The sequence below is a fragment of the Rhopalosiphum padi genome, chromosome 4 (genome assembly GCF_020882245.1).
Source record: "Rhopalosiphum padi isolate XX-2018 chromosome 4, ASM2088224v1, whole genome shotgun sequence".
NCBI classification, from domain to species: domain Eukaryota; kingdom Metazoa; phylum Arthropoda; class Insecta; order Hemiptera; family Aphididae; genus Rhopalosiphum; species Rhopalosiphum padi.
This window is the reverse complement of record NC_083600.1, coordinates 31063466-31077018: the sequence shown is the minus strand read 5'-3', so window position 1 is coordinate 31077018 and position 13553 is coordinate 31063466. Positions and strand designations below refer to the sequence as shown.

At 26.3% G+C, this 13553-nt stretch overlaps 1 protein-coding gene across 12 annotated transcripts in view; it reads left to right on the top strand.

Annotated features, from left to right (window-relative positions):
• Positions 1-13553, top strand: part of LOC132928448 (serine-rich adhesin for platelets-like) — a 54546-nt gene that overhangs the window by 28568 nt on the left and 12425 nt on the right. For 7 of the 12 annotated variants that reach the window (XM_060993111.1, XM_060993110.1, XM_060993112.1 and 4 more), the window contains 29 exons: positions 99-236; positions 321-416; positions 1037-1165; positions 1363-1476; positions 1792-1920; positions 2086-2199; positions 2441-2557; positions 2625-2651; positions 3440-3577; positions 3642-3716; positions 7433-7495; positions 7563-7682; positions 7821-7958; positions 8026-8118; positions 8186-8296; positions 8522-8659; positions 8718-8810; positions 8868-8984; positions 9214-9342; positions 9398-9484; positions 9559-9663; positions 11413-11523; positions 11581-11652; positions 11988-12074; positions 12141-12257; positions 12441-12536; positions 12604-12687; positions 12747-12866; positions 13380-13505. In XM_060993111.1, coding sequence (XP_060849094.1) covers positions 99-236; positions 321-416; positions 1037-1165; positions 1363-1476; positions 1792-1920; positions 2086-2199; positions 2441-2557; positions 2625-2651; positions 3440-3577; positions 3642-3716; positions 7433-7495; positions 7563-7682; positions 7821-7958; positions 8026-8118; positions 8186-8296; positions 8522-8659; positions 8718-8810; positions 8868-8984; positions 9214-9342; positions 9398-9484; positions 9559-9663; positions 11413-11523; positions 11581-11652; positions 11988-12074; positions 12141-12257; positions 12441-12536; positions 12604-12687; positions 12747-12866; positions 13380-13505 — 3084 coding nt within the window. The remainder of the gene's footprint in view (positions 1-98; positions 237-320; positions 417-1036; positions 1166-1362; positions 1477-1791; positions 1921-2085; positions 2200-2440; positions 2558-2624; positions 2652-3439; positions 3578-3641; positions 3717-7432; positions 7496-7562; positions 7683-7820; positions 7959-8025; positions 8119-8185; positions 8297-8521; positions 8660-8717; positions 8811-8867; positions 8985-9213; positions 9343-9397; positions 9485-9558; positions 9664-11412; positions 11524-11580; positions 11653-11987; positions 12075-12140; positions 12258-12440; positions 12537-12603; positions 12688-12746; positions 12867-13379; positions 13506-13553) is intronic. The other 5 variants (XM_060993119.1, XM_060993118.1, XM_060993109.1 and 2 more) reach the window with 4 other exon arrangements.

The following is a 13553-nucleotide window of genomic DNA, read 5'->3' as shown; positions in this document are numbered from 1 at the left end:
AATTAAATCAATTCAACTTGTATGTATCACATACTTTTCTACTTTATCATTCATTATTATTTTTATAAATTTAACTTTTTTTTTATATATAATTTTAGGTGATACACCTAATGATGATCAGGCCTTAGAAGAATTTAATTTTTCTGAAGTTGAAAGTCTATCATCAACTACTCCAACTATTCTGGAGGAGAAAAATAAAAAAAATGTTGATGGATATGAAGCTATAACTACTACTAGTGAGATTCATATAATATGATTTGATATTAAAGATTAAATATAAATTAACTGACACTTAACTGATCACTATACTGATATTTTAGATCTAACATCAGATAAAAATTATAATTCATCGTTAATATTATCAACAACACTCGATAAAGAGAAAATAAATTGTCATGATACGACAATTAATATAGGTAAGGTATTTTTGGTAAAACATGTACAATTTACTGTTGTTTGATCGTCCTCAGTTAGGTTAGGTTTTATTGGCCCATCCATTCAGAATTTAGCAAAGGTTAGAATAGCTTAACTCCAGTAACAATTAATGTGTCCAGTCATCCTTTATACTTACCTAATGCATTTATATTTAGTTATATTATTTACTTGTGGGACATGATTTTATAAAAAAAAAAAAAAATTAAAACAGGATAAAATGAAGGATGGTTATTGCATTTAAATTGTGTTTATATTGCATTTTTAAATGTTATATATTATGTTCTGGTTTACAATGATTTTATAGTTTTTTTTATGGTCCTCTAGTCAAGTTAAGACATTTGATGACCATACAAAAATTATGTAATATCAACTCAAACAATTATAGTTGTAAGTCCAATTAAAATTAAATTAACAAAAAATTAATAAATACTGTTAATTAGTTGTGTTTTGATATTATTTACTGTTGGTTAAATTAAATGGAAAATTAATTCTTTTGTGGGATAATATTTAATTCATGTAGTTGAAATTTTAACAAATATTATATTTAATCATAATATTAATTCAAGTTTTTTTTTTTAATTTGTGAATAATTGAATTTCAGATGTTATTACCAAAGAAAACCATATATTAAATGAGAGATTTCCTACCAAAACAAGTGGACTATTATTACCAACAACTGAGTTGATGGAAATAGATACTAATATTTGTCTTCAAAGTGACATTACTGAAGGTAGTAATCTATAGTTTAATGATGTTTTCATATTTTGATTTGTAATTATTTACATATTTTTTTTATCTTAAAGTCAACCATCAGTTTTAATGTTAATAAATTATTGTATATAATATAATTAGTATAATAATACTAAAAAAAATATTATGATTGAAATAAATAGGGACTTTTAATTAACCTAAAAAAATTATTTTTAGATTCGACTACTAACGAATGTTCAATTTCAAATGAAATTATCAATCATCTTAGTGATCTTGAAACTGAGTCAAATTCTATGACTGTTTATAACCAAGAAGACAAAATAATAGAGGGTAAGGTTTATTAATTAATATTGGAAATTATATATGGTGTTAGGGGTTTTAAAGTTGATTTCCTACGAGGTATATTGAATTATTTATGCATTTTATAGTTATTTTACCGTTGATTTAAAATTCTTATGTATTGTTTTTTCTTTTTCTTTTTTAAATGCCTTGTATGTTTCTCATGTTACTTATTGTTTATTGAATATTCATGCATTGAACATATTACTCAAATAATGTATTTAAACACATCTGTTAATTTATAATAATTATATACAACTTATTGAATTGTTAGTCAATTTTTAATTGGTTCATTATTGTATTTAGATCTAATTCCTAATGTGAATCATACATCAAATGAGAGTTTTCCTTCCAAAGAATGTGGATCATTACTAACAACAACTGATTTTTTGGAAATAAATACTAATAATTACCTTCAAAATGACATTATCGAAGGTAGTAATCTGTATTATATTGATGTTTTCATATTTTGATTTGTGATTATTTACATATTTTTTTTATCTTTAAGCCAACCATCAGTTTTAATGTTAACAAATTATTGAAAAAAAAAATAATCAAAATATAAATAGGGACTTAATTAACCAAAAAAATTATTTTTAGATTTGACCACTAATGAATGTTCAATTTCAAATGAAATTATCAATCATTTTAGTCATCTTGAAATTGAATCAAATTCTATGACTGTTAATAACCAAGAAGACAAAATAATAGAGGGTAAGGTTAATTAATCAATATTGGAAACTATATGGTATTATGGGGTTTTTGAGGTTTATTTCTAATAATTATCTTCAATGTGACATAATTAAAGGTACCAATCTGTAATTTATTAAAGTTTTCAAGATTTTTAATTGTAACAATATATGTTTAGTTTTGTTACCATTAGTTTTATGTTAATAAATAATGATAAAAAGAAATTGGGTCCCTAAATTAATTAATCTAAAAATTTATATTTTAGATTTGATTTCTAATGATTGTTTAACTTCTAATGAAAGTATTGATCATTTTGAAACTAATATTTTAACAATATCAACAACCGAGTTGAATATTAATGACCAAGAAGACACAATAAAGGGTAAGTTTATTGATATTTGCAATAAATAATAATATTGTACTTATATTTCATATTAATTTTGTCACAGGTAATATTGATGCTGATTATGATCAAGGTGAGTTATCATACTATTTTTTTAATAGTATTTGTTATTATTTAATCTTTTCAAATAAAACCACCATGCAATCATCATTTATAGCATGGGTCACCCAATCCGGCCCGCAGACAAATAATAAATATCACATATTACAACAACATTATATGTGTTATTATTGTAAATTATTATTTTTGATAAATATTATTGGTTTTTAAATTATGTAAATATATACTTAGAATTTTGATGGCCCATGAAAAATTTTCAGATCCCTAATGTGGCCCTTCAAAAATATTAATTGGGGACCCCTGATATATAGGAAGGTCTGTTAATTTTAAATACTATTCATCACAATAATAAATGTTATGCTATGATTTTAATAATGTTTGTATCATCTCTCTTTGTTTATTAAAAACCAACACTGCATTTGTGATTCCAAAGTATTTAATTTTATACCTGGTTATAAATATCTAATATAAAATTTATAAAATTTAAAAATATTTCTATGTTTATTTTCTTCAGAGAATTTTTAATAACAGTGTTAACCATTAGATATTATTTATATAAATAATTAATTAATATTTAATTGAGATGAAAATTTCTATAATTATATACATTTTAATGTATTTTTATATACAATGTCTGATAGACAATCTAATTAGTTGTGATTTTGATTAATTAATTTTTTAATATGCAACCACAAATTGTGTACTTATTATTTTAAAAGTAACTTAAGTTCTAAATGTATACTTAAGTTATTTTCGAACTTTGAATTATTATTTATAAAATTATTTTATATTTTGTTTAAGATTCCACATCAAATGATAGTTTTATTTTAAATAAAAGTAATGATATTTATACTGAAAGTTCTTCAAGTTCATCAATATCAACAAAGAATGTAATAAATATTAAGAAAAAAAAAAATAAAAAAAAAAAAGATATTGAAGGTAGAGTTAATCTATTTATTATTTCATTATATATGTTTTTATATTAATTGATAATATTGTGTAGGAGATCTTGTCTGGAAAATAGAAACCTCATCAACTACTCAGTCAAAAATTAAGGATATTTATAAAAAATACAAGGGTAATGATTATTTATTTATATTTATTGATAGTGACTATAGTAATTTTTACATTAATTTGTTATATAACTTATTAAATATAATAACTTAAAGAAATCAAAAATCTTCGAAAAACTGTTAAAAAGAGTCTAAACACTAAACACACACATTTAATTAATCCACTCATATTTTTTTTAATATTTTTTTTTATATTTATAAAACTGTTATTTTCATATAACTTTTTTTTTTTTTTTTAGCTTTTACGAGCCATTTAGGCTCTTTGCTTCTAAAACCAGTTCTCCATATACATCTCTTGCATAGGCTAAATCTAAGTTTCCATTGCAGTCTGGTTTCAACTCCTCTATATCTCTTTTAACTGCATCTAGCCATCTTTGCCTTGGGCGTCCCCTAGGTCTTTTCAGATCTATTTGATTCACCATAACCGTCTTTACGAGGGACCCATCAGCTCTCCACGCATGCCCAGCCCAAGCAAGTCTTGAACTCCTTACGAATTGTACTATGTCCTCTTTTGAATATAGATTCTTCAGATCCTCATTTGACCTCCTTAGCCATTTTTGCTCAATGTCATCGAAAACAGGTCTATAAATTTTTCTCAGAATTTTTCTCTCAAAGACGAGGAGCTTTTTGTAGTCCCCTCCAGTTGTGACCCATGTATTACAACCATAAGTAGCAATTGGTCTTAGATATATTGTGTACAGTTTCTCTTTGGTCTTTCTAGACAGTAACCTAGATTTAAACAATGACAACATAGCAAAGTATGCTTTGTTAGCAGACTTAAGGCGTAGTTTGATTTCCTCGTGCTTGTCATTTGTATTATTTACATTAACGCCTAGATATTTAAAAGAGCTAACTTGTTGAAAGGTAAGACCATCCACTTCCAAATCTTTCAAGTCCTCTTCGCTTTTCGTTTTCCTTGATAGAAACATGTATTTGGTTTTTTCTTGGTTAACTGACAGACCCATCTGCTTACTAGCCTTCATTAGATCAATTAGTGTCTGAATTACATCTTGTCTAGTGTCTCCAAAAAGAACCAGGTCATCTGCATAAGCTAGGCATGTATACCCCTCGTTCACTTCCATTCTTTGTCCTCTAGGTACACTCCTTATGATTTCTTCCAAAGCAAGGTTGAACAATACCGGCGAGAGGGCGTCTCCTTGTCTAAGGCCGATTTTAACTATAAAAGGTTCCGAAATTTCTCCCAGTATCCGAACAACATTTTGGGTATTATTATTGCACATTTTAATTAATCTTACGAGTTTTTCAGGGATTCCAAATTTCTTTAAAGCAGTCCACAATTTGCTACGGTTTATACTATCGTAAGCTTGTTTAAAGTCCACGAATACTAAATGAATATCTTTGTTATACTCATGATGTTTTTCTAGGATCTGTCTTATTTAGCAAAAATATGGTCTGTGGTTGATTTTCCCTTCCTAAAACCACACTGGTAGCTGCCAATAATTTCTTCTGCATACTTTTGTAACCTTCCTAGTAAGAGAGACGACAGAACTTTGTATCCTACATCCAGTAAGGATATTCCTATATAATTAACTACTTGTTTTTGGTCATTTTTTTTAAATATCGGACAAATGATTGCCGTTTCCCATTCTTTTGGGATTTGTTCTTTTTTCCATATTAACAGGACTAATCTATATATCTTTTCTCTGAGTTGTTAACCGCCAATTTTTAAAAATTCTCCGAATATCCCATCTCCAGCTGCTTTGTTGTTTTTTAGTGAGAGGATAATTAAATCTATTTCTGTACTACTAGGTTGTAATTCAGTGGACTCTTCAGCGCTGTGTGTGATGGTTTCCTCTTCTTCATGACTATCTCCTTGGACTATTTCAGATTCGTTATTATTTAACAGCTTGTTGAAATAATTTTTGAATTCTTCTGCAATGTCTTTGCTATTCATGATCAGATCTCCCCTTCTCATTTGTTAAAGAGCAAATCGTAGGTCTGTAGCTATTCTTCAAACTTTTACATCGTCTGAAAAATTCTTTTGGGTTGTGTCTATATTTTTCCATTTCTTTTATATTTCCTTTTCAGCTGTTCTTTTTTGCTGTCTTATAATTTTTGGGGCCTCCTTTTTTAACTCATATATCTCAATATTAGCTTGCGTAGGGAATTGTAACATTTTCAACCTCGCCTGATTTCGTTTTTTAGTTATATCTTCATACTTTTGATTAAACCAAGGTTTTATTTTATCTTTGCGCTGACGTATAGTTTTGTCCGCCACATTTAATATAGAGTTTTTAATTCGCTTTCATGCGTCATCAACGTTTTCATCTAAATTTAGATTATACTTATTTAGTTGTTTATCAATACATTTTTGATATTGTTCTATGGTCGCATTATCACATAATTTATCAATATTGTACCTACAGGTATTCTTATTATTCGACTTCTGTTTGCGTGTTACTGACTTTTTATAACAGATTAGAACTAAAAAGTGGTCAGAATCCCCATCAGCTCCTCTGTGTGATCTAATATTGCTAATACTAGATCTATGATTTTTGTTTATCAAAACATGGTCTATCTGGCTTTTGTAAACGTTATTTGGAGCTGTCCAAGTGTGCTTATGTATAAGCTTTCTGGGAAAAAAAGTTCTAGGTATTATCAGGTCCTTAGCGATAGCATACTCAATAAGTCTCATTCCGTTTCCATTACTAATATCATGAGCACTTTCTCCTCCAACCGTAGGTTTGTACATTGTCTCATTTCCCACTTGGGCATTGAAATTTCCTAACAATATTTTTGAGCAGTAGATTGGCAATTTATCATACGTTCTTTCTAGTTCTTCGTAGAATACCCCCTTTTCATCATTGGGTCCTGTTTCAGTGGGGGCATTACACACATATTAATATTAGGTCACCAGATTTATCAGCTATGCGCAAGTAGCATATTCGGTCGCTTACTGGTTCAAAATGCTTTACATGAGGTAGTAAAAGTTCATTAACTTAAAAACCCACCCCATTTATGTTTCTACCGTTTTTATCACCACTATAAAATAATGTCATTCCTTCTGTTTTGACGCTTCCTTCTCCTGGCCACCTGACCTCTTGCAATGCAGTTATTAGTACATTCTTGTATTTTTTAATAGCGTCTGATATTGATTTCAGTGCACCAGGTTTAAATAACGATCTAGTATTCCATGTTCCTATCTTGAATCCATGTTTTCCGTTTCAGTTGGTTTTCCATAATAGTCTGTGTCCGAGGCTTATTTGGTTTTAGTTTATAAACACTATTTTTTTACAAGAATGGGTCGTTGGCCCATTGCTTAACCCCCATCTTGGAGGATCTGCTACCTCAACCAGTTAAGGCCAAGGTAGGGCTATTGCAATACACCAAAGTGTATTGGGCGATGGGGGCGCCACTTTCCCAACGCCAATGCTAAACTGAGCCAACTATTTAAAGCCAGTTCAGTTTAGAGCTCGGGGCCTCGGGTTCGCTATGCCCGTACCACTAGTTAGTGGCTCCCTGAGGGAATTTTCATATAACTTACAGTTTTAAATTAAATTTTTTTATGTTCTAGGACTTAAATCCAATGATAGTATTACCAATATAATAATAATTAAACTTGTAGTTTTTCATGCTTATAAGTTTCAATCTATTCATTATTTAAAAATAAAAAAATTAAAGATCTTATTAAAAAAAAAAAAAATACTCTATATTGATCAACTTATTATTTTTTTCATATGTATTAATTAATATTTTATAGGAGATGATAATGTCCGAAAAGTAAAAGCAGTAACATCTACAGATGAGTCAAAATATACCATGGGTAAAGACTATTAATATTGACTATAATACTGGTTTTTATAATAAATTATTTTTTATATAATTTATAGATCTACCACTTAGTTACTTAAAAACATCAACACTTTTTAAAAAATTATTAATAAGCAAAACCAAGGATATTCAAATAGATTCTGACGATACTTATACGGTTGCTACCAATAATCAACAAGGTGTCTCGTTTGTTTAGTTTTAATTTAATATAATTAATAAATGAACTTTAATTTTTTGAATTTCTTTGCATTGAATTTAAAATTATTGATTTCATTTAAGTAATTATTTATGTAATTCTTATTAAATATTTATTTTAGATCCTATTTCCAATGATAATTTTGCATTAAACCAAATCGATGATCATGAAACTGGGTGTTCTTCTAGTTCATCTTTATCAACATATGTGTCTAAAAAAAAAAATAGACATACAAATCTTGAAAGTGAAAATACTGATGGTACTATTTAGATATATTTAAATATTTTACTATTATATTTATACTAATATATATATATTTTTCAAAGATCGTGTTCAAAGATTAAAAGCAAGTTCATCAACAAGCATTGATGACATTATAAATATTCAAAATAAATATAACAAAAGCAAAGCGACTAAGGGTAATCATTTATTTTTATTTTTATGATAATGTCATGTCTTACATTAATTTCAAACTTATTGTCTTAGAAGTTAATGATTTGAAAAAACCACATGCTTATGAAAAATATACTAAAATTAAATCGAAAGAGGTGAAAATGATTGCTGCTAAATATAATTTTCCTTTGGACTATGATCAAGGTAAGTTACATTTGCAAAGTTAACTTTGGTTAAGATTAAACTAAAACTGCATTTTATTGAAATTAAATGTTTTCTACATTTATTATAAAATCAGTGGTAATTTAAATGTTTAGATACTATTTTAAACATATTTAGTTTAATAATTATATAATATGTACTTTATTAATATTTAATATTCAAGTAAAATTTTTATTTTTATAATTTTGTTAAATTTTTTTATTCCAGATGTTACTTCTAATGACAGTTTTATTATGAATAAAAATAATCAATCTGAAGCTTGTAGTATTACAAGCTCATCATCGAGTATAAAAGTGGCAAATAAAAAGAAGAAATTTAAAGAAAACAAAAGTGAAATTACTGATGGTAGTGTTAATTGATTGATTATTATGATTTTCTATGAATTATTTAATTATGTTTTTAGGAGAAGATAACCCTCGTACTTCAAAAAAATCAACCTCAATAACAAAGTCTAACAATAAGATAATTAATGACAGAGCCCAAAAATCAACTGAAGGTAATCATTGATAATATTTTTTTTTGTTTATCACTAATTAATAATATAATTTTATAGGTTTACCACTTAGTTATATCAAACAGTCTAATGTTATTGCAAAAATGCTCAAGGGTAAATCAAAGAATTCATTAAAGTTGAATGATAAAAATAAATCTGGAGCTGATAACCAAGAAGGTGAGTATTATATTTATGTATTTTTAATTAAATTAAATTAATTTATATTTTAAGGTTATTTATCGAGTTAATTTATATTTTGATACTGTTCATAAATCTTATTTGTCTTGAAGATTTTCAATAATAATCTTTAATATTAATTTTTTGAATTTAGCTTTCTTTAGAAATTATATTTTTAGTATCACATTAAAATTTAATTACTCCATATTAATGATTTTTAAAATTTCAGATGATAGTTCTAATGATTGTTTTATATTAAATCAAAGCAATCAATCAGAAATTTGTAGTTCAACATCATCAACGATCGTGACAAATAAAAAGAAGAAAACTAATTATTGTGAAAGTGGAATTTTTGATGGTAGAATTTTTTTGTTGATTTACATGTTATATAAACTAATTAATAATAATTTTAGGAGAAGATCATTCTTGGAAATCAAAAAAAACAACAACAAAAGAATCCAGCAATAAGAAACATAGTGAATGCAATAAATTTACTAAAGGTAGGTATCATTTATTGACGGTGATGATAATATTACTTTTTTTATAGTACTAGTATATGACGTATAATTTATAGATTTACCAGATAATTATTTAATAAAATCAAAATCTTACAAAAAACTTAGCAGTAAAACAAAAGATGCATTTAATAAAGATAACTTAAAAACTGATCATAAACTAAGTAAGTAACATTTTTCTTCCCAATTTAATAAAAATTAAATTAAAAACCATAAGTAATTATGTTTTTATTTTTGTGATTTTTAATTTAATGTTAATCTTATTTTGCTGATAACCAAGTCTTGGAAATTTATGTATTTGCATATTTCTTAGGAAACTGCATATTAAAAATCTGATTCGATACAAATTAGTATCATAGTGCATACAATTTAAGTACAAAAATTTATGCTGCATATTTGGCAAAATTTACATTATTTTGCATATTTAAAGATTTTAAGCATATTAATGTATATTATAGTAGTAAATCATTGATTAAAAGAATTTTAAAATAATAATAATAAAGAACCGTCCCACATCGTCGCATTGTCTATGTTTTGAATTTAGTATACCAATGATTGATAACAATTTATCGGGCCAGTTAAAAGGTTTATTTTTATAAAGTAAAAATTTGTTTGTGGTGTACACAATTTTTGATAAAAATAAACTTTTTAATGGGTCGATAAATCGAAATTAATTATCAGTAAGTATAATTCAAAATATAGATGATGCGATGACGTTTTGCAGCTATATTTTAAACTGTAACGACAAATGGTTGTAGGACTGTGAATAATTGAATAATATTTCTTCATGATCTACAAACCAAAAATAAAAATAGGGCGGGCAAGTGGGTATCGCTCTGCTGTTTAGTAGAGGTGGAAAGTAGGTTACTATAATAAATGTGATAAATTTGCATGAAATGACAGGTATCATTGAATACGAAAAACGATTCTGTTCGGAGATGATTTGTCAGTCTCAGATATATTGTCTTTATACCTATATTTTAAATTGTAATTTATTTTTCTCAACTACTAGTGAAAGTTTTAAGTTTCTATGACTTATACTTTTTGAATAACAACAAGTATTTTAAATCGTTTTAGGATATATCGTTATTTTACGCGATTTTGTTAAACTATTTTGAAGATTTAATCGTAATTAAGATAACGCTAATATAAACATTTGGTGAAAATTTCAAGTATTTACAATGATTCGTTTTTGAGTTACAGCAAAATAAAAAAATCGATTTTGTCGAAAATTGGTTATGTGTAAAAATTCCCATTTTCCGTTACTTTTCCATGGTTTTACCTGACGCTTTTATAATAAACTGTACCACGAGAGAACGCATATGGTTCACGCATCCAAATGATCGCGCTCCGTCGTTTCGAGGCCAAATTTCTTCCACCATACCACGAAAGAACACATACGGTAATGTAACTGACTAGTTCCAATAGTGAACGATTTGTTTCGGCTTGAGATTGTTTAGTGGAGGGGGATGCTCGTGCGCGAAAAACAACGATTTTCGGTCGGCCGCCGTATGCGTTCTCACGTGGTACTGAGTATACCAGAAATTTTCTACTTTTGACCCCCCAAAGTACGAACTAGATGCATTTTCCTTTTCAAAGATGGGCTGAAATAAAAATATCAAAGCACTATTACTAAATTTTTTTAGTTTATTCTTATGTATAATATATTTATGTCTTAAAAAATATAAATGCATATTGTACTGCTTAGTATTGCATATTTAAGATTTTTTTAGTGCATATGTCAGCACATATTTCATAATTTATTAGCGCATTAAGTTTGAGTCCTGCTGATAACATTTTAAATTTTGTGAATTTATTAATTATGTATTTTTCTTATTTTAATTTTAAAATGTAGTTAATCAATAATTACAGACATTGTATATTTAACTTTTGTCTATTTACTTTTATTTCAGAAGATAAGATTTCCAATGAAAGTTATCACCCTGAAACTTGCAGTTCATCAAATTCATCTCATGTATCTAAAAAAAAGAAAACTAAAAATGTTAAAAAAGATGTTTCTGATGGTAATATTGATAAATTAATTAACCATCATGCATACTAATTAATAATGGCTTTTTAAGGAGATCATTTTCGAAAATCAAAAGAGTCAAAAAAAAGAATTAATCATGACAAAGAAAAAAAATTAACTGAGGGTAAGGATTTTAAAAGTTTGTTAATATGATTTGTGACAGACTGATTAGAGGGTTGTGAAGGATGTGACATACTCTCCACTTGTAGCAATATTAGACTTGTAGTTTGCATTTAGTTGATTTGTTCTACTTAAAAGTTGGGAATTTCAAAATCAAATTGATAATTCTTAAGTTTACACGTCTTTTCATTCACCATTATATATTTTTAAGGTCACCTCTGATCATGATATTGTTCGTACATTCATTTTTTATAATAATAACTGTATAGGTATAGTAGATAAATAACTGCATTTTCTGATGAAAATTATACCATATAAACTAATTATAATGATTTTCAGATGATTATCGGAGATCTAAAGCTTCAACATCTACAACAGAGTCCTACAATAAGATATTACATGATGGACATTTGAAATTAACTAAGAGTAATAATTATTTATTGATGGGGATGATAATATTTTTGTATTACTAACGTATGATTTAATTTATAGGTTTGCCAAGTAGTTACCTCAAACAGACAAATGTTTTTACAAAATTACTAAAAAGTAAATCTCAGGAGTCAGTAAAATTAGACGATATAAATAATGTTAATGCTGATAATCATGATGGTGTGTAATATTTTTTTCTTTTCAATTTAATTATACAAAATGAATAATTTAGTTTTTATTTTTATGCTTTTTAACCTTAACTTAAATTATGTGTGGATTTTACCTTGCAACTTTGATTAGTTTAAATGTAATTGATCAGTTATAAACATTGTCAATTTAATTTTGTAATAATTTTTATTTCAGATGGTATTGCTAATCAACCTGAAGCTTGCAGTTCATCAACAAATGTGACAACTAAAACAAAGAGAATCAAAGATCATAAAAATTATATTTTTGATGGTAATGTTGATTATTTGATGACTAGACTATAATTCATACTAATTAATAATATTTTTTTTATGAGAAGGTCAAGTTAGAATAGAAAAAACATCGATTTCGACATCAACAACTGAGTCAAATGAGTTTATCAGAGAACGTGAAGCAACTGAAGGTAAAGATTAATTTCAACTATGATATTGTTTGTATACTAATTATTTAAATCACCTATAGATCTAGCAGTTGATCAAAAACATAAGTCAAAAGGGTTTAAGAAACATACAAAGAAAAAGTCAAATGATGTAGATTTAAATAGTGACAGCGAAGATAATGTAGTTGGTGGCTCTCGACTAGGTGATTTTAATTTGAAATAATTGTATTATTTATTAAAATTAATGACCACATTTTATTATATTCAATATTTGGTATTAATTAGCTTGTTTTGAATTGAATGTGAATTTTAATTTATATGATTCAATTTTAAATTTGTGCAGTTTACTGACTTTATTTATATATTATATTTAAATGTATTGTTCATTTAGAATTATAATTTACTATGTAATTTTGCAATTTAATAAAATTAAATTAAAAAACTAATATTGTTAAGTTTTTATCATATTTGTTATTATTATTATTATTATTATTATTTTATTTTGGATTGGTAAAGGTTTTATTTCTCGATGTCATTTTAATATAATGCATAGTTATAATTTAGTTCAAATTAGGTTTTAAAACATACTTGTTAAATCATAATACTTCACTGATAGAATTATTATACAGATATTTATTAAATATTAACTTAAATATACAATATATACAAAACAAAATTCAAGTTATTATTGTTTAAAAGATTATTTTTTGTTTCAGATTTAACTTCCAATAGTCTTACTTTGAATAATAGTAACCTTTCTGATACTACTACTTCAACTATACAAACAACTGTATTAATTAATAAGAAGAAAATTAATAACTATAAAAATAAAGTTACTGATGGTAGGGTTAAATTTGTACATTCTAAAAACGTTTCACCTTTATTCATAT